Consider the following 18,946-nt stretch of genomic DNA (forward strand, 5'->3'; position numbering starts at 1 on the left):
TAAAAAGCCTCATCTTTCTCCCACAGTACAGCTGGTGGCTTCAAACTGCTGGTCTTGCTCTTAGCATCCCAACACGTAATCCAGTAATCCACTGCACCAGCCGGGCTCCCTACAGGAGGAGGCAGCCTCCTCTCCACCACCTGCCCCCTCAGGGAGCAACAGGCGAGTTTGAACTGAGGACCTTGAGGTCAGCAGCCTGACTTGTAACTCATATGCCATCAGGGCTCCTTGGAGAGGATCTCTAGGTGAAAGTGCTTTTGAGTCAGAGGGATGGAGAACTCCATCATAGGTTACCACACTTACTCGGCCTATTGTCCTCTTTTCAGGAAGAGGAGATCACTGCATGCCTCCCTTGGCTTGTGCCCGGCCTACAATCCAGGGTAAAGTAGGCAGCTACTTTCCAGTCCTCTCTGCATCTCTCCAGGGGGCCACCACCCACTTTGAAAAAGACTGAATTCGGCAAAGCAGGCCTGGAGGAAATCCACCTCCCTTTGAACGCTTGTTGCGTTCATTCTGTCCCATGGCAGGCCCAGGAGTGAGAGTGGAGCTCTGCTTCATAGGGGTTTCAGGGCTGTGGCCTGTGGATAGAGATCATCCGGCTTGCTTTCCGATGCTCCTCTGGGTAGGTTCGATCCACCAAGCCTCCAGTTAGTAGTCAAGTACTTACCTATTGTACCACCCAAGGATTCGCCTTGGTAGCTATGGAGATTAAAAAGGGAGGTCTGGGTCTGGCATGCTCCCAACCTCCCTCCCAGCTGAGGAACAGGACAGTCCGGAAAGGTTGATGGGCCTGTGGGCTCTGAGAGACCATCTGGTCCCCCCACCCCGCCTCACTCAAGCCCAAATAGCTCTTACCAGCTTGCCACGGAAGGGTTGTCTCCCTAGTCAGGCCAGAGGCATGGCCCTTAGAAGCGGCAGTGCACGTGTCCCAGGGGAACAGTGGTGTCTGAAGAGAGGGGCTTGAGATCGATTTGATTTCTACCATTAATTAGAACCTTTCGTTCGCTATTTATTACCATCGGGACTCAGAGTTTATTGCAGAGGGGGGGGGGGCACAGAGTAAAACTTGGAAAGCGCTAGCACAGAGAAGAAAGCAATCTCCAGGGTGTGTGAAGGCTTTGCTCCATCCTCACAGCACTAGATGGCAGAGTATTGCTACCCGATTAAGACAAAGCCAGTCGCTGCTGGCACAGGAGGACCCTGGGAGGAAGTAGACTCCGTGTTTCCTAAGCTCCCAGGCTGTGTTCTTTGGGCCGCAGATCGCCAGGCTTCTCTTCCGAGATGACTCTGTGTGGCTTCCAACTGCCAACGTCCCAGGTAGTAGTTGGGAACTTCACTGTACGCACCACATGCGATTCTGACTCAGCAACCCGTCAGGCAGGGTAGACCTGCCTCCTGGGTTCCCGAGAGACTGTGACTCAGTAGAAAGCCCCCTCTTTCTCCCAAGGAGCAGCTGGTGGGTTTCGGACTATGGCTCTTGTAGTTAGCCGCCCGAGTAACCACTATGCCAGCAGGGCTTTATCACATCAGTTACTGTCTACTGGATTGATCTCATTTAGTCCTCGGGACCCTCGGAGGTTGAAAGATGAGGGAGCCGAGACTCAGAGAAACGCCATTTAAGGCCAAACAGTTTCTGGGGGTAAAGCTTCAATGCCAAGCGAGTCTGAGTCCTCTTTGTAATTGCACAGGGAAGTGATGATTTGCTCGAGGCCAGGTAAGTATTAAGCGGCAGACCTCGGGTTTCCAGTGAGTCCTCTGTACTTCCCAGCCCCAAGCACACTGTACAGTGTGGTCACTGAGTTGGCGGGGACTGCTGACGCCTGGAGCGCATCCCCAGTGTGCGCAGGGTGTCACAGAAAATATTTCAAGTGTTTCGTGACTGCTTTCCAGGGGCTCCGCTGTGTGAGGTCTCAGAAAGAACCACGTCTCACCTGCTCCCCGGCTGGAGCAGGCTAATGTCCTCAGTAACTCAAACAGCCGGAAGTCATTTGGCTGAACTTTATTGGTTTGTTTTGTCCTGGGTGCCCCCTGCTGGGAAACAGAGACAATGCCACAAGGGAGGCTCTCTGCAGAAGGCCAGGGCCATGCCAAAGTACACACTGTGGCTAAGCCTCAAGAAGCACCAGCAACAGAGCTTCTGTGGCTGCCAGTGAACTGCCAATGGTGCCGACTCTGCACCCAAAGTCTTGATTACAGAGAAATATAAACTACCTGTTGTGGGTGAGGATCCAGTTCCCTTCACTGGCCATGACCACACAACATCGAGTGAGAGATGGGGAGCATCCAGAAACAGGAATTAACTTGGGAATGTCCAGTCATCAGGCTGGTTGGCAGATGGATTCCACCAGAGAAGCCCTTCAAGGTATGGGGTACCTGGGGTTGCCTCCGAAGCATTTTCTAAGGAGTCAATTGTGCTACCCAACCAGTGCACAGTTAAAGACCTGCGCCCCAGAGATTCACGTCACTGGCTGGCTTCTTCCCCATTGTTCAAATCCCATGGGGCACTGCTCCGGAAAGCAGGGAGGTGATAGTTCTGTACACTACCACTCAGTGATCCTCTACTCTATTTCTGGTGTCTGTGGGGAGTCCCCCACGGCTGGGCTTAAGGGTAGGCCAGGTAGGGGAGGGCTGAGAGAGGTAGAGAAATGTTACTGCCTGGGGTAGCCAATCTTCTCTGCTATTCCAGCTGTAGTCACGAGGGGGCCCCAGAAAATCAGGCACCAGGCCCTGGCTTTGCCGGGGGGTGGGGGGGGGGTGGGGGGAGGGGAGGGCTCCTGGTGGGAAGGCATTGGTCCAAGGAGTCCAGAGGCCGCTCTGTTTCTCTAGCACCTGAGGGCGGACCAGTGCCCCAAGTCTCAGGTTTCAGGGGGATCCCAGGGCCCTGTCTAAAGGCTTCTCTGTTCCTTGAAATTGTACAAAATGTCTCTTGTGGCTTTTCTCCCTCCCTTCTTTTTTTCCTGTTGACTCTGAATCACCAGACTCCACAGGAAAGCAGCAGATGTTGACTCTGCCCCTTTCAAGCCAACGTCAGCGCCGCCCTCCGAAGGATGGCGTGAGGGCCGGCAGGAAGGTGAGAGGGCGGGGCCACGGGAGGATCACTTTCTTCCTTTCCAACTTGGGAGGACACAGAGGGACCCTCAAAGGAGCCAGGGACCTAGGCACAAATGTCTGGATTCCCAAGGGATGGGGGGGGAGGGAGCAGGGCTGGAGACAAAGGCCTCGTGTTGGTGATGGCGCCCGACCACAGGGAGGAGGGCCGCTGTGCGTGGCGGCAGGCAGTGCAATTACTGGCTGAGGTGAACTCTCATCCCTTGCCAACCACATCCCCATGACCGAAGAGTCAGGCCAGGCTGCAGCTCTGGGGAGAGGGGGGAGGGGCTCCTTCTTGTCTCATCCGAGCCCCCAAACCTCTATGCGTAGGCAAGTCATTTGGAGACACTGCCAGGGAGGGCTTTCCAGAACCTTCTTCTACATTCATTGTTCCAACTTCTCTTCTCTCTCCTCCTCCTCGGGGATTTTCTTACGGGCAAAGAAGCCAAGCTGTAGGGGAAAAGATAAGAGTCACTACCAAAGGTCCTGACTGGGGACCTCGCCAACAGACCTCAGACTGATCTGAAGTCTGCACTTCGTTCTGCTTCCCAAAAGGAGATTCGATTTTATTTCCTTCCGTGAGTTGAGTTCGACCAACATGTGTGGCGTAAACGTGAAGGAGATTCAGGCATGATACCCACAGCCCCGCCAGCGGCCCAGAACCGAGGCTGCCCTCCTACTCGCACCACAGATCCCCCAGCTTACAGGCCTCTTGTGGCATACTGCCCCCCAAAGCCAGGCTGACCTTCCAAAGGCAGAACACCAGGAGGGCAAGCAGGAGCAGGCCTCCCAGGGCACTGCCGATGAGGATCCACAGGGAGATGAGGACAGGGCGCGTCTGGGTCACTTCCAGGAGGCTCTGCACATAGAGAAGAGCTACTTTCACACGTAGCCTTCCATCCAGATAGCTGTGCTCCGAGTTATACCGAAGCCGACCCCAAACACTGGGGACGTAATAGCCTTTTTCTATTTAAGGGGAACTGAAAAGGTTGTGGCCGTGGGGCCCCAGCCCCCTGGTTCATCCCTCCTGGCCCACCAACGCTACCTGTTGTGCTGCCCGGGGGTGCGCCTAACGCACCCTCACCCCCTGGCTGTTTTGTAGCTCTCCCCAGTCCCACCTCACTCCAGCGGGCAGCTTCAGTCAGCTGTAGGACACTGCCCTCCTCAGCGGCCATCTCAAAGGTGCTGACCACTGTCAGAGACTTGAACTTGACCTGTGGGACAAGTGGGTGAGGAGGCATTTGAAGTGAGCTCTCGTCTGGTGGTGTGGTTCTTTGGAATCTTCCAGACCAGAAGACAAGGTTGGTGACCAATGGGAAGATAGAGGAAGGCTAATAGGTGGGAAAAACCTTTTGACTCAAAAAAAAAAAATAATAAACAAAGTAAACAAACAAACCTTTGGCTCATCCTTCATATATGCTTCATATAAGCTGTTGGCTCTGCCTGAAAATGTACTCCACTCCACTCTCCTTTAGCTGGGAGCCCTGACGGTGGAGGGTTGCAAGCTGGGCTGCTAACCGCAAGGTCAGCAGTTTGAAACCACCAGCCAGCTCCGAGGTCGAAAGATGACGTTTTTCTTAAAGAAGTGTGGGACCCACAGGCATGGCTCTGCCCTGTCCTAAAGGGCCTCCTTGAGCTGGATGGCAGGGGGCGAGCGAGCTTCCTTTAGCTAACCCCCATCTCTCCTTTGGGTTGAAGCTTACCTGTTGTCCTTTCTAGAAACCATACGAGGATTTCCTCCCGACCCCCACCACCCTGGCTCACCGACTGCTCCCTGATGTGATGTGGCTGCTCTGAAAAGGCCCAGGGGTGCACCTAACCCACCCCCACCGCTGGCTGTTTTTGTAGCTCTCCAACTCAGCCCCCGTCCCACCTTGCAGGAGGCTGTAGTAATTGGTTTAGAGTTCTTTCACCACTGAACTCTACAATTCTTGCAGGCAAGGGATATATCTTCTTACTGTTTGTGAACACCGGTGCCCAATCTCAGGCACTGTCTCAAGTACAGTTACTCCTCATTCAGCCCAGTCCTCCTCTCAGCTACCCTGTGGGGCTCAGCAGCTGCCCCATGGGGTTTCCAGAGCTGTCCATCTGTACAGAAGCAGACGGCCTCGTCTTTCTCCCTTGGAGGGGCCTTTTGTTCAGCAGCTAAGTGCTTAACCGCTGGGCCGTGGGTCTCCTTGCGTGAACAGCGGCATGTCTGGCTCCCTGCCCCTCGCTTTACTGCGCTGCACTGGTGTGAAGTGGGGGATCGGCCTCATTCTTCCAACAGCAAGCAAGTGCTCACTGCTTGTCTCCATGTCAGACTCTGGTCGTTCTCACAATATTGCAAATGTGGCCGGTTCATGGAAAAGCACAATGTGAACACAGCTCTGCACCCAGACAGGCTTTCCTAATTAAGATGTCACTTCTCTATCCAGAATTCGCTCCTAACTAGGACCGATGACCTCGCCCTGACTTTAGAGACCATTCCTACTTTAGATCCCTCTGAACCAAATATTTATTACTCCCCAGTACTCAGGGTCGCCATGCGAGGGACCTGACAACAACCCCAATACAAGTCCTGCATGTAACATCAATAGTTTATCGAGCCCCTTAGCAAAAGTGTATCAGGCACCTACAGCGAGTTGGGCCTGGTGCTCCAGGCTGGAGACAGCCTCCTCTACCCGCAGGCACTTGGGTGATGGGTTATTGGTTGACTATTCTGAAAGGTTAACCAATGATCGACAGAGCCCCAAGGGCTGGTAAGCAGGGTAAAATACGAGGCTAAGAGCTCAGCTCTGTGCTTCCCACACACCTGTCTCATTCACTCTTCACAGGTGGGCATTACCCCACCTTAGAGATGAGCGCTACCAGCCAACAGAAATCAGACACCTTGCTCTAGGTCTAACCACCGCCTGTAAGAGACAAAGCTAGAACTTGAGCCTGGGCTGGGTTGCAGAGCCGGTGCTGAGGTTCTAGACAGGCGCAGATGGAGAGCGGAGACTGGCAACAACTTACCCTCCGGAAGAATTCATTGTGGACCAGCCTCAGCAATCCAACAGAGACCTCGGCTCCCTTTGCCAGCCGCCCAAGGTGGCACTTCACGACCTGACACCGGGTATTGCTCTCATTCTGCCAGGAGAGGGGTGGGGGCTCAGGACTCAGGTCTTCTCCCTGCTCTGTGACACGCCCCCCCCAGCCCCCATCTCACCGCTCCCCTACTCCACTGCCCAGCCCCACTCCTTCCTGTGACCCATACCAGTCTGCTCGTGTGCTGAAGCTCCTCTGGGTGCACGGGGGCCCCTGGGGGCTCGGTCAGGTTCTGCACTGTGCAGCTTGCCTAGAGGAAAATCAGTCCTGTTTCAGCAACCCTCCTGAGGCTGAGGCCGCTGCCCCAGGCTGTGCAGGGCCTCACCACCCAGCTTCCTGTCACCCCGCTCCCTGCCAGGGCCCTGCCTTCTCAAAGTGCCAGAGGAGGGGGGCTTCAGAAAGTTCCTCTTTTAATCCCAAGTCTGCACATTTTGAAAGCCGCCTCCTGAGCCCCCTCACCCTCCAGACAGGGAGCTGTCCTGTGGGGGAGTTCCACACCAAGCTCGAGGTGGCAGGGCCCCTCGGCCTCCCAGGGCACACTCACATTGTGGGTGATCACTTGAGACAAGGACAGGAAGTAACTGCCCCCGTGGGCCACGGCTGGCAGGAGGGCTGAGATGATGAGGCCCCTGACCACATAGCAGCCGAGGTTCCGCACCTACGAGGGAGGACGATTGGGAAGGGGAGGAGGCAGGAGCCCCAGGAGGCTCTTCCTGGTCTGTCTGTCCCCTTTCACTTCAGACATCCCCCAGCCTTTCCCCTGTACAGCCCTGCCCCCTCCAGCTTCTCACCCTAAGAGTGGTTTTGAACTCAGGGCCAGGACCCACGGGGAGGGCCCTGTATGGGTGAACCTCATAGCGGTGCAGGGTGGACTCACTGCGTGGACACCGAGTCAGTAAGGCCACGGTCAGGACACAGGCACGGGGAGGTGGGGCCAGCACAGACATGGATCCATGGGAGGCGGGGCCAGCAGAGGGGTTAAGGGGGGGACAGAAATGGGACAGGACATGACCTGGTGCACACCCTACCCCGGCCCCCGCCCTAGATACACTCCCACGGAGAGCAAGGTGTTAAAAGGTGAAGACCTGAAGCGGCCCAAACAGGAAAGCCCCAGAGGGCGAGGGGGGCCAGGCGCTACCTGGAGAAGAGGAGGTGCGGCTCGTACAGGACATAGGCCGAGGCCTGGGCCGAGTTGTCTGGAAGGGTCCTGCTGGTTTCCACACTGTTGCTGTGGGCGGGGAGAGGTTCACCGATGGGGGTGGGGGGCGGTGCGCCACTCTGGCGAGGGCTGGGGAGAAGCTGGCTCCCTCGGTTCTCACCTGGTGGCCGTCAGTCTCACTAGGACCTGGCTCAGGAGGGCAGAGCAGCTGAACTCAAACTCCAGCAGGAAGGTCACCTGGAGGCCAGAGACAGGGTGGGGGTGGGGTATCAGGAGTGATGCCCCAATGACTGGGGGGAACAGGAACAGGCGCATCCTGCCCCAGCCCCGCCTCTCCCAGAGCCCCTTCTCATCCGGATCCCAGCTCACCTTGGCCCCGGTCTGGAAGACAGGCTGCCCCACGCTGCAGAGCCGGGCATGCGAGGAAGGGGCTGCACACTCCACCTTCACTGAACTGTCCACCTGAGGCCACAGGAGAGGGCTGAAGGTGGGCGCTGAGCCTGCACTGGTCAGCCGGCCCCTCTCCAAACCTGGGTGTTCTCCAGAGGACCTTGACCCCCAGGCTGCTCCTTCCCGCCCTCCACCCAAGCCCCCTCCCCCAAGGGCACCTGAGGAGCCAGGCTGGCCAGGTGGAGGTTTCGAGAGAAACTGAGGCTCAGGCTAGTGTTGTAGGCATTTTCCTGCCTGTTCTCCAGAGTTGCTGATACTAGCACTTTCCGGCGGCCACCTCGGACCACAAAGGGGGCCTTCCTAGGAGAGGTGGAGAAGGGAGAGGCCAGGAGTTGGAGGGGTGCCCAGAGCCTCACTTCCATTACTGCAGGTGGGAGTCAGTCCCCTGGCCCCCTTCTAGTCCCTTCAGATCTGTCTCACGTCCCCCTGGCCTGGCTATTGCGTGTCCATCGCACCTGGAGCCTCGGATGTCCATGTTGGCTTGAAGCACCAGGTCTGTGACACACTCGTTGTCAGGGCCACAGTCCTTTGAGAAGGGGACCTGGAGGAGGGGGGCGGGGGGAGGCAAAGGCTCAGAGGAGAGCAAAGGAGGAAAAGTGGAGGGAGAGGGTGGGCTGACTTCAGTGACGGATCCCAGGTCAGGTGTCACTGTGGGTTCCATCTCTTCCCTCCCCATTCTCTGGAATCCCTGGGAAGGGGGGAGAGAGAACTGGGGCCCTGGGGTGGGGCAAGGCTCGGCACCGCTGACCAGCTTTTGGATGGAAGTGGGTGAGCCCTCATCCAGCACAGGTCCTTGCTTTGTGGTGTTGTCCAAGGCAAAGGTCACAGTTAAAGCCACTGGCCGGAGATAATCTGATGCGTCCTGAGAGAAGCCAGAGTCAAGGGTCAGGGGGAGCTGGGTTCAGGGCTACACCCCAAGCAACCGGAAGGGGTGACAACCCTAGCCCCAACCCCAACCCCACTGCTGCTGAGTCGCTTCCAACTCATAGCTGCCCTCCAGACAGGCGGAACTGCTCCCCGGGTTTCCGAGGCCGAGGGTCTTCATGGAAGCAGACTGTCTCGTCTCTCTCCCAGCTGCTGGCCGGGGGGCTCGGCTCCCCGACCCTCCATTTAGCAGCATGATGCTAACCCACGGTGCTGTCAGGACTCCTTGTGATAACTTTCCCCACTGCGCCCGACCTGACTCCCACTCACAGTCACCCTATCCTCTGCGGAGCAGCCGGCAGCTTTGAACTGCTGACCTTGCAGTTAGCAGTCCCATGGCCTAGTCTGCAGTGCCACCGGGGAATAACTATACCCGAACAAATCAAAGCGCCAAACTCAGTGCCGTCGAGACCTTTTGACCCTATAGGATAGAGAAAAGCTGGCCCTGTGGGTGTCTGAGACTGTAACTCCTGGTAGGAGCAGAAAGCCTCATCTTTCTGCCACCAGGCGGCTGGTGGCTTTGAGCTGCTGTCTTCTGGTTAGCGGCACAATGCAGAAGCCACTATGCCACCGGGGCTCCTCCGGGCAATAGCGCTAAGTGATCATTTATCGAGCACTTTGTGGACTCTGTCCTTATTAAATGGACTTCTAATACAACTTCTATGAGCTTGTCATTACCACGACCCGCCTTTGCAGAGGAGGAAAGGGGTTTGAAGGTTCTGTGGCTTGGCCAGAGCTCATAGCAGATCCACGGCCGAGCTAGGAGTCAACCGGAGTGAGACGGGCCTGCCTCTGAAGTCTGACCTTGCTCTGGCGGGTTTCCTGGTATAAGCTCCCCCCGCCGCCCAGTTGCCCTGCTGCAGCCCGGGCCCCACAGCAAAGCAGCGTGGGCCCCTTCTCACCAGTACATGGAAGTGCAGCTGCTCACAAGTGACATTCCCCACATGGAGCCAGAGCCGCCGAGGGGACAGCCGCTGGCCAGAGCCATCGAAGGCTGCGCGAGCCCCGGCCGTCCACTCATCCAGGGATGCCGTGAACCGCACATCTAAATGGGGGAAGCAAAGTGACAGTGGAAAGGGGCCCAGAGTACGAAGTAGGCGGGGAGTTGAACACCCGCTGGGCTGCCCCCATGGTCACTCACCGAATCGGCGAGGCCAGCGGCCGGGAGTGCGCGAGGTGGCTTGGAAGCAGAGGGCTGCAGTCAGGCAGGCCGCCTCCTGGCCTCGTCGCCTGCAGTCCCGTTGAACCACGCTGACCGCTGGGGGGGTCACTGTCAGTGAAGGGACCAGGCGGACAATAGGTCGGGAGCTGGGGGGGCGGAAGTGGGAAAGACATTGCTAGCAGAAGGTGAGCCCCTTGAGAAAGGACCCCCGGGACCTGGCTTTACGCAGTCGGAAGAAAGACCAATGCGGCCCCCACCTTAACCTTTGGCTTAGGGGTTAGACGCACACATGCTATCTCCCTGATAAAACACAGCAGCAGACAGGTCACATGAACTCCTAACAATGCACCGCAGAGGCAGGCACCGCCCGTCTGTCAGTGGAGGTGTGGTGACCAGGAAGAAAGGCCTGGAGATCTAGTTCTGAAAAAATCAGTCCATGAAAACCCTATAAATCGATTGTTTTACTCAATGGGAATATCATCTAGGATAAGTTTTTTCATCTCTTTCTCAGGATACCAACACATTCAGTACCTGACTGTGCAGAGATTAAACTCTGAAATCATACTTTATAAAAAAGCCAAACAACAGCCAAAAAAAATCAAAGAATCTCAGATTTTAAAACGACACTCTTTTTTCTTAGTGTTTATTTTTAGTCTGAAATTGAACTACAGCAATTTTTAAAAGGTTCAACAGACAAGGCTGGGCATGATACCACAATTAAACAAACAAGATATTTCTACCAAAGAAGAAAAAAAGCAGGGCCCACTCAACAGCAGCTGACAGCGACAATGTGCCCAGCACCCCCAGCACTGGGTGCTGGTCTTCATGTGATCCTTAAAAGCCTCTAAGGTGAGCCCTGGGAGTGGCATTCCCAATTTTTAAAACCAGGAAACGGAGGCCCCCAGAACTCTGTTGGCAAAATAATCCCCACCTGAACCTGTGGTGCCCATCCCGTGCCTGTGACAGCTCCGGTGGCTGGGCTGGGACCCCTCACCTGAGCAGAATGGCTGCACCCTGGGCACCCACAGCGACGTCCACCAAATCATCCCCATCCAGATCTAGGCGGCCGTCCACACTTCGGCCGAAGTAGCTGAGCGCCCGCGGCATGGACACAGCAGCAATTCTCTGAGAGGGAGAGCGAGTGAGACCGAGGCAGGGTCTCCCACAGCCGGTGCCCGGGCCGCCCACCCGACCCGCTCCAGCATCTCTTCAGCCAGGGGAATAAGGGAGCCTCTAGCTCAGCAGCCTGAGTCCTATCCCACGGACACACCTTTCTGCCGCCGGAAGAAAGCCGAGGGGACTTGGGATAAGCTAGGAGCACCCTTGGTCTCCCCTTGCGACCACCCCACTGTGCCCCTGCCTCATCTGGGCCCTCCTGACCTGCGCAGGGCGGGGCCTGATGCCACGCTGGGTCCCATGGTAGAGGTACAGGGCACCCTGGTGGCCGTCCTCCAGGGGCGCCCCCACAGCCACGTCCGCAAAGCCATCTTGGTTCAGGTCAGGAAGGGCGCCCATGGCAAAGCCAAACCGGGCATCCTGCGGGGGTTCTGGCTGAAGTGTTCCCTGGAGCATCAGCAGGGGCTGCTGCTGGAGGAGAGGGGATGACGGAGACGCTGATCAGACAGCCCTCTCCCACAGCCCTCTGATGTCCCCACCTTTCTCCCTTGCCCTCCCACAAGTCCTTGAGGCATCCTAGAATGGCTCACCTGGCCCACCAGATACACATAAACACGTCCCGTCTCCTTGTTCAGGGGTCCCAGGAACATGGGGGCAGCAACCAGGAAGACGTCAGTGACTCCATCCCCGTCTGTATCTAATGGGCAGAGCTCACTGCCGAAGTACGAGCCGATCTGGAAAGGGGTGGGCATGGGGAGCCCAGAGGGAAGGCAAGGTGGCTGGGGACAAGCAGGCTTGGGAGGAAGCCCTCACCAGCCTGCCACCTGGTCCTCCTCCCACTGCTGGCAGGCTCTGCCCACCAGGCCGTCTTCCCAGACTTCACAGGGCCCTCTTTGGCCCCTTCACTCTCTTCTCCCACCACCTGGGGGGCGGTGTCTCTCAGGGATCCAAGAGCCCTACCTGCTCCCCCTGGAGGCTCTGGGCAACCCTCACAGCCCCGTCTTTCTGAAGCTGGAAAGCGATGACCTTGCCCCGATGTTGAAATCGAGGCGCCCCCGAGATGAACAGGCGGCGTCCGCCTCGCAAAAGCATGGAGGAAACCGAGTACCCTGGATGTGGGCAAGGCATTGGGGTGAATGGGAAAGGTGGAGCCAGACCTGGGGGGGGGGAGGGGGAGCTCCCCAAGGCACTGGAGGAAGTCCCAGCAGGGAAAGCAGCAGAGCTCAGCGAGGAGAAGGGAGAAGCTCAGGGCCGCCCTGAGGAAGGCCCTCACCCACCACCAAGGAGCCTCTGCAGCTCTTGGCTCCTCACCCAGGTAGGCCGCGTGGTTCTGCAGTGCAGGGGGGAATTCGTCCTCCAGGGCCGTCCGTGGGGGGAACAGGCGATGACCCTCCTCAAGCCAGAGCACGGAGCCTCCCCAGTCGTAGGCCCCCACCATCCCAAAGAGAATGCCGTCCTGTGGGACAGAGCCAGGTGGAAAACGTGACAGAATGCTGGGGCCAGTTGGAAAGGCAGGGGAGTGCTTACAGGAGAAATTGGGAAGGGGCCTGGGGTTGAGGTGGTCGGGTTCAAAGGCTGGAAGGAGTCTCGAGGGGTCCAAGGTTGGGAAGGGTCATGGAGGGGGTCACAGCCTGCTGACCTTTAGCCGATGGGTCGAGAAACCGATCTGAGACATTTCCAGGCCGAAGGAGCTTTCCTTCTCTTCACGGGACCCTTGGGCGTAAGAACATCGCAGCAATGTGAAGGGGACAGTTCTCCCTTTGATCTGCTGAATTCACTCCAGAATGCCGCCCCCCCCCCCGTCTGCTGCTTGTCCAGCGCCGTACCTTCAAGGCCAAAAATCCGGTCTCCTAATGCATCCACAATGTCCGTCAGAGCAGCCTCATCGGTGACATTGAAGAAGAATCGTTCGTCTGGATCGCTGGCAATAGTTCGGATCTCCCGAAGGAAAGAGCTGGGGTCTCGCTGCCGACGGAGGTAGTGACCAAGGACCTGGGGTCAGGGGCAGAGGTGAAGTCTGTTAGCGGCACAGGATGAAGTGTCTGAGCTGGTAGGGCACCAACTACTAGCTGCCATCGAGTCAGTTCTGCTGCGTCACAACCCCGTAGGACCGAGTAGAACTGCTCTCTAGAGTTTCCGAGTCTATAACTCTTTACAGGAACAGAAAGCCGCATCTGTCTCCTGTGGGGCAGCTGCTACCCTTGGCAGTCAACAGGGCAGCGTGTAACCCACTCTGCCAGCAGGGCTCCTCCAACACCTAGTCGTAAAGGGAGGGCAAGAAAGAGGATGGAAGTCTGGGCCCTCATCAATGCCCCTGTTTCCTTGAGTTCCCCTTCCGCAATGTCTCCCCTTCCCCTTTCCAGCTCTGAGTGGCTTCTCACCGCAATCCCATAGCGGGTCACTTTGCCAGCCTCACAGGCTCTCAGGGCCTTGGGCAGCTCCTCCCCGTCATGTGATTCTCCATCGGTGACAACCACCAGTAGCCTGGCTGCCTCTGGTCGGCCCCCTCGGGATGGACTGAACCCCTCTGTGCTAAGAAGAGGGAGAAGGGAGTGAGGTGTGGGCAGATGTGTACCCACAGTCAGCAGTTTGCTGAGGTCAGGCACCTTGCCTCTCTGTCTGCCCTCCTGACATTGCTCACAGGGCCACTGGCACCCAGGGAAAGCTCAGCATCATAAAATACATGGAGCGGCATGTTACCTAAGTATAAAGTCCAGTCACTCAATGCATTTGGGAACATGTAGACTGGGAGATTCAGGAAGAGTAAGGACCTGACTTTGCGGACTAAGGTGAGTCTGACCCAAGCCATGGTGTGTTCCATTGCCTCATACGCCTGAAAGTTGGACACTGAATAAGAAAGACAGAAGGAGAGTTGATGCACCTAAATTGTGGTGCTGGATGAGAATATTCAAAGAACCACACTGTCTTAAAAGAAGTGCTTCCAGAGAGCTCCTTAGAGGCTAGGATGGCAAGGCGTGGACATGCTGTCAGGAGAGACCAGTCCCTGGAGAAGGGCATCATGCTTGGTAAAGTGGAGGGGCCGTGACAAAGAGAAAGGCCCTCCGCCAGATGGACTGGTGCCGTGGCTGCAACAGTGGGCTCTGGCACAAGGACAACGGGGAGGCTGGCGCAGGACCAGCAGTGTTCCATTCTGCTGTGCGGAGGGGCACTGTGGGTGGAAACAGCTCAGTGTCACCTGACAACGACAACAGTATCGAGAGAACGTAGACTAAAGATGGCGGCCACGTCAAATAAGATTTCTCTGCCCTGACCCGTCCCCTTTGTTCCCAGAGATGAGTTCCGGCTCATGCTGGCACGGAGGCCAGGGTATGAGTCGGGGAGAGCCTGAGGGCCGGCCAGCATCAAGTGAGAATGGAAGGGTAGGAGCGAGCAAGTCCTGAGCCGAACCAGGCAGACACCGAAGAGATGCTGGTACAGATGCCTCATCGAAACACAAGGACGGGCAGTGTGGTGGTGACAGCCAACTTCGCTTTCTGCCACCCACCCCACGAGTGCCACACACAAACTGGCGTGTGCAACCCCGGGAGGTGCACACAGCACTCAGACCCTGCCCAGCACGTCCAGGGGCCCCTTCCCAAGGCCTTACCAGGCCATCAGGATCGCTTGGGCCGTCTTCGTTTCTCGTCCCTGGCGCCGACTCAGGTGTCTTGCTGCTCTCACCACTTCTTCCTTGGTTCGGAAATCCCCCAGGGACCACTCGTGGACGGAGCTCTCCCCGTACTGTACCAGCCCCACCTGAGAGGAAAACACCTGCTCATAGGGTGTCTGTGTGTGAGGAGGACGGGCCGTGGGGGGAGCAAGTCTGTGGCAGAGGAGAGCTGAGCAACTGGGTAGGGTAGGACAGAAGATACCCCCGCCCCCCCGCCCAGCTGTCTCCTCTCACCCACCTCTCAGCCTGTGCATACAGCCACCTCCCACCTGTATCTGCTCTGGGTCAATAAACAGCCTGCCGACCAGTCTTCTTAGAAAGGTCTGAACCTCAAGCCAAGGGTAGATGCTGTTGGAGCCATCCAAGACGATGACCACGTCCATGTATGTGGGGCAGCCTGCGAGGAGGGACACGGGGTCGGGCGGGTGAGGCGTGGAAGGCTATTGGGCAAGAAGAGCGTACAGGGCAGCATCTTTTTCGAAGCCAATACTAATCAAGCTAGTCTTACATCCAAGGGAGCCCCGTGCCAAGCTCTGGGCAGGTGCAGGACTGAGCGAAAGAGGACATGGGCGTATGTACACCTGACTAAAACAAAGCGGAAGGAACCGAGGGCTAGGGAGACACACAGCACTACTCTGTGCTCTGGAGGGACAGAAGAAGGGTCAGTTCCGGTGCTGGGGGATCAGCAGAGGCAGCGATGGAGAAGCCATTGCAGGCTGGTGTCTGAGGGAGGAGGACGTAGGGACGATGTCTGTGTAGAACGCTTTAAGCCAAGGGAGATGGAGGTACGGAAGCAGGCGATGCAAGTGGGGAGTGCTCGGGTGGACACTGCGGCATGTTGTGTTTTGACGCCCTGACCTGGAGTCTGAATTCGGTGAGGCAGTGTGGAGCTTTCGCAGGACACATTAAGTAGCAAGGATAGCCATGCAGGTCTCTGCTGGGCTCCGCATACTCTTTGCCCCCCATCTTTCTCCCACCCAGCGCCCCCTTCCTGAGACTCGGTCATCAGCCTGTCTTCAGGCTCACGTTGGGCGGTGGGCGCCAGGCTTTCCTGAGGCTGGAACGAAGCATCTACATGGGCACATATCCCAGAACTGAAGACAGAGGAGCCGCACGCACGAGACCAGAGAGGGGCACAGGCCTGGAGGGGGGTGAGGGAAAGAGCTGCTCTCAGGCGTGGGAGGGCAGTCTCAGTGTGCTCCCAACCAGAGGAGGCGCCAAGACCACTCCCCGCGATTTATTTGCCCAGGGTTCCCACCCCTTGCCACCCTCCCAACAGAGCAGTTCCCTTACCACGCGGACTCTTCTGCCTGCCAGGAGGCGTCCACCCTCCCACGTCCGCCCTCCCCTGCACTCACCATGAACGTCCCATCGCCATCCATCTCTAGCAGAGACATCCCCAGGTGCATGTTCAGAGCGGGACGTGATGAATTTCCCAGTGGATAGTCACCTGGTTTGGGGTGGGGAGAAAATGAGGTCAAGGGCTCCCAGCTTTGGGTGCTTATGTTCAGGAGGACCATGGAAGTGGATGAGATGGGATTAGGGTTAAAGGGGATCAAGATAGAAGGGGCCTGGGCTACGGGGGTACAAAGGTTGAGGCACAAGAACTCAAAGCTGCCAGGGTTTTGAGGTCAGGGGTTGGGAGGATAAGAGTCAGACATCTTACCCAAGTGGCCCTTGGCACATGGGGTGTTGGGGGGTCCCCCCACAGGGCAGCGATAAACATCCCCTCTCCGGTCACCTGAAGGCCCATCCCAGGGGGCGCCCACCAGCATCCTGGGAGGAAGATGTGAGGCGGGCAGGAGGGAAAAGGCAAGCACTGGCACGTTGAGAGCCCAGCTGCCACCTCCGAAAGATGGGTAGACCCGCCTACCTCGCCTCCCCTTGCCCAGCACCCGCACAGTCCCAGTCCCAAGGTCTCCCCTCACCAGCGCTGTCCACCCCCAACGTTTTGTAAGACACTGTATCCAAATTCAGCCTCCGGTGGCCCTGTGAACAGGCGCGGGTGATGCACATCCAGGTTAAAGGGGGAGCAGAGACCTGGGGGCCCAGGATCACGAGGTTAGCATGGCGTGGTCGGAGAGGCAAACCAGAGCCCAGAGACGCAGCCAGAAAGGGAGCAGCAGCGATCAGTCCTCTGCCCACGTCTGACTCACAGCCCTCCTGGCTCCTCTCAATGGCCTGTACTCAGAGCCCCAAGCACAGATGACCCCTTCCTGTGTTTGCACCCAGATGTCTAAGCGGCGGCCTTCCGCCATGCTGGTGCACAGCTGTGTTTCCACTCCCGTCCCGGAATCTCATTCACAGACGTGGCCGGAGAGCCAGCCAGTCCACTCTTGTCCACACCGTTCCTCCTACACATCCTCCCCCCTTTAACGACAGGCAGCCTTTCTGCAGCACCCCACCCACTCAGGCACTCTTTTCTAATGCTCCCGACCAGGGCCACAGGGGGTGGTGGTGGTGGTGTGTGTGTAGGTGGGGGGAGTAAAGAGCCAAGGGGCCACTGTGTCTGCATGCTTCTCTTTCTGTCTCTTCTCAGCTCAGAGTCATTGTCACTCACTCTCTCCCTGCAGTGTTTCTAGGTCTCTGGTTGATCCCAGGCCTGAAATCCTCGGTGGTAATTAAGTGGGCGGGGCCTCTCCCCTGCCCACACACAGGGCTTGCCATCCATCCTTGCCAAGGGTCTCACTACCCATTAAGTCCCCCACAACCCTCTTCCTTTCTAACTCACTCACACTCCCTCCTGCCCCGAGACCTACCTCCATGGCTCCCCCAACCCTGGGCCACTTCAAATGGCCCAACCACCTCCTGCTGACTCTTCCCTCCCTGCCCCAACCCTTTCAATCCAGAGAGTGGGTATTTTAGGAAGCAAAGATTACAGGGTGAGGAAATAGTCTGCGCCTTGTCCCTCCCCGGCTCTTTCCCCACTGCGCTCTGCTCCGTTCACTCAGGCAATCACCCGCCACCAGGACTGAAGCTCTAGTCCAAGCTGTGCCCATTTTCTAAAAGGCATTTCATATGCGGCCGTTTGGTTTGTCTGTCTTGCATACAGGATACTGGGAGGGCTGGGTGACCCAGGACTGTAGCTCGCTGGTTAGATACACCCAGAGGTTGACCACATTAGTCAGTCAGTTAAGCCTGAGACCACCAAGGGGGTGATGGTGGATACGACCGACTGGCCACGCGGAAGGTCCCAGAATGTTTCCTTTCTGTCTCGCCATGCCCCTAGGGCTTAGGACAAAGGTTGTTGAAAACTGGGCAGAGATCCCATGCCGGGCAGCTCCAGCCCCCCAAGTCTCAGTGTCTAGTAATATGTGTGGGCGCTAGAGGTAAACGTGCACACGCACACACACACACACGTGTGTGTACACACTGTCCATTGACAGGCACAAGGAATCAAATCCAACCTCCCACCTTAACTCCTCCCAAATTCCAGCCCTACAGATCCCACTCCCAAACCTTCCTATCTTCCAAGCAGCGGGGCTCCCTCACCTGTCAGGAGCATCAGGGGCAAGGGCAGGTGAGGGATGAGGGGCAGCTCCATGCCTGGATGCCCGCCGGCCGTCAGAGGCGTCTTCTGTGCCCGGTCCCTCTCCTTCTGTTTTCCTCACTTTCCCTCCCATCCTGCCCCCTCCCACTGGCAGCTAAAAATAAACCGGGCAGGAATGGGAGGAGTGATGGTGGGGAGCTGTGGGGAGCCCTGGACCAAGGGAGGAGGACAGCGCGGTTTCGAGTCTCCTGCCGGGGTGCTGCCCCCTGGAGGCCGCACGCCCACATGCGGCGCGCGCACTTCTTCCAGGTCCTTTCTGCTTTACATCCTTGTTGCCTGATCAGTGATGATTCCTTCAGGTTTGGAAGAGAAGGTAGGAAGAGGAGATAGATTCTATTTCACAACCTTATTTATTCCAATCTAGGGAATGGAAAATGAGAGAGCTGAGTAAGAGTGGAAAATCCCCGCGTTCCCCTCAAAGTTCTGTGACTTATGAACTCAGCAGTCTTATGAGTTCCATTCCCGAGTTCTGCTTGTGCTGATTCTGTGCTGCCTGCTGGCGGTCTGGCTTCTGAAGGGACTATCAGCCACTGCAGGAGCCTCAGTGGCACAGTGGTTATGAACTGGGCTGCTAAAGGCAAGGTCAGCAGTGTGAAACCACCAGGCACTCTGAGGGAGAAACAACAGGATCTCTAGCCCTGCAAAATGGGTTACCCAGCCCTATGGGGTCTGTATTGGCTCAGTGGCACGTTGAGGTGCTTTGGTTGTCTATCAAGGGCTGTGGAGCGGGTTTTGTGAAAGCAGACCATTACTTTG

The 18,946-nt window shown here is 57.2% G+C and overlaps 1 protein-coding gene across 2 annotated transcripts; it reads right to left on the reverse strand.

Moving 5' to 3' along the window:
* Positions 1-1,086: 1,086 nt before the first annotated feature.
* On the reverse strand, positions 1,087-18,864 carry ITGA10 (integrin subunit alpha 10). 2 transcript variants are annotated; one of them, XM_075560685.1, is made up of 30 exons: positions 18,133-18,864; positions 16,569-16,680; positions 16,307-16,416; positions 15,999-16,090; positions 15,667-15,781; positions 14,910-15,037; positions 14,578-14,726; positions 13,352-13,502; positions 12,797-12,962; positions 12,610-12,683; positions 12,282-12,426; positions 11,931-12,079; positions 11,561-11,704; positions 11,235-11,438; positions 10,849-10,979; positions 9,834-10,000; positions 9,595-9,737; positions 8,517-8,630; positions 8,224-8,309; positions 7,927-8,068; positions 7,688-7,780; positions 7,479-7,555; positions 7,298-7,387; positions 6,951-7,035; positions 6,704-6,817; positions 6,329-6,409; positions 6,088-6,201; positions 4,209-4,304; positions 3,836-3,949; positions 1,087-3,540 (listed from the first exon to the last, which is right to left on the reverse strand). In XM_075560685.1, exons 1-30 carry the CDS (start codon positions 18,182-18,184, stop codon positions 3,475-3,477), a joined length of 3,504 nt encoding a protein of 1,167 aa, XP_075416800.1. In that variant the 5' UTR covers positions 18,185-18,864; the 3' UTR covers positions 1,087-3,474. The 2 variants fall into 2 exon arrangements, with proteins under 2 accessions (XP_075416800.1, XP_075416809.1); XM_075560694.1 differs by lacking the exons at positions 15,667-15,781; positions 15,999-16,090; positions 16,307-16,416; positions 18,133-18,864 and having other exon boundaries at positions 16,569-18,108.
* Between the last annotated feature and the right edge of the window lie 82 nt (positions 18,865-18,946).

The sequence above is a fragment of the Tenrec ecaudatus genome, chromosome 1, assembly GCF_050624435.1.
Source record: "Tenrec ecaudatus isolate mTenEca1 chromosome 1, mTenEca1.hap1, whole genome shotgun sequence".
Classification (NCBI taxonomy): Eukaryota; Metazoa; Chordata; class Mammalia; order Afrosoricida; family Tenrecidae; genus Tenrec; species Tenrec ecaudatus.

Coding starts and splice junctions, on each gene's coding strand:
- ITGA10 (XM_075560685.1), bottom strand. CDS start 18,184: ATGGAGCTGCCCCTCATCCCTCACCTGCCCTTGCCCCTGATGCTCCTG. Junction 16,681..18,132: donor GCCCCTGATGCTCCTGACAG/GTGAGGGAGCCC, acceptor CTGGGCCCCCAG/GTCTCTGCTCCCCCTTTAAC. Junction 12,080..12,281: donor GAACCACGCGGCCTACCTGG/GTGAGGAGCCAA, acceptor GCCCACATCCAG/GGTACTCGGTTTCCTCCATG.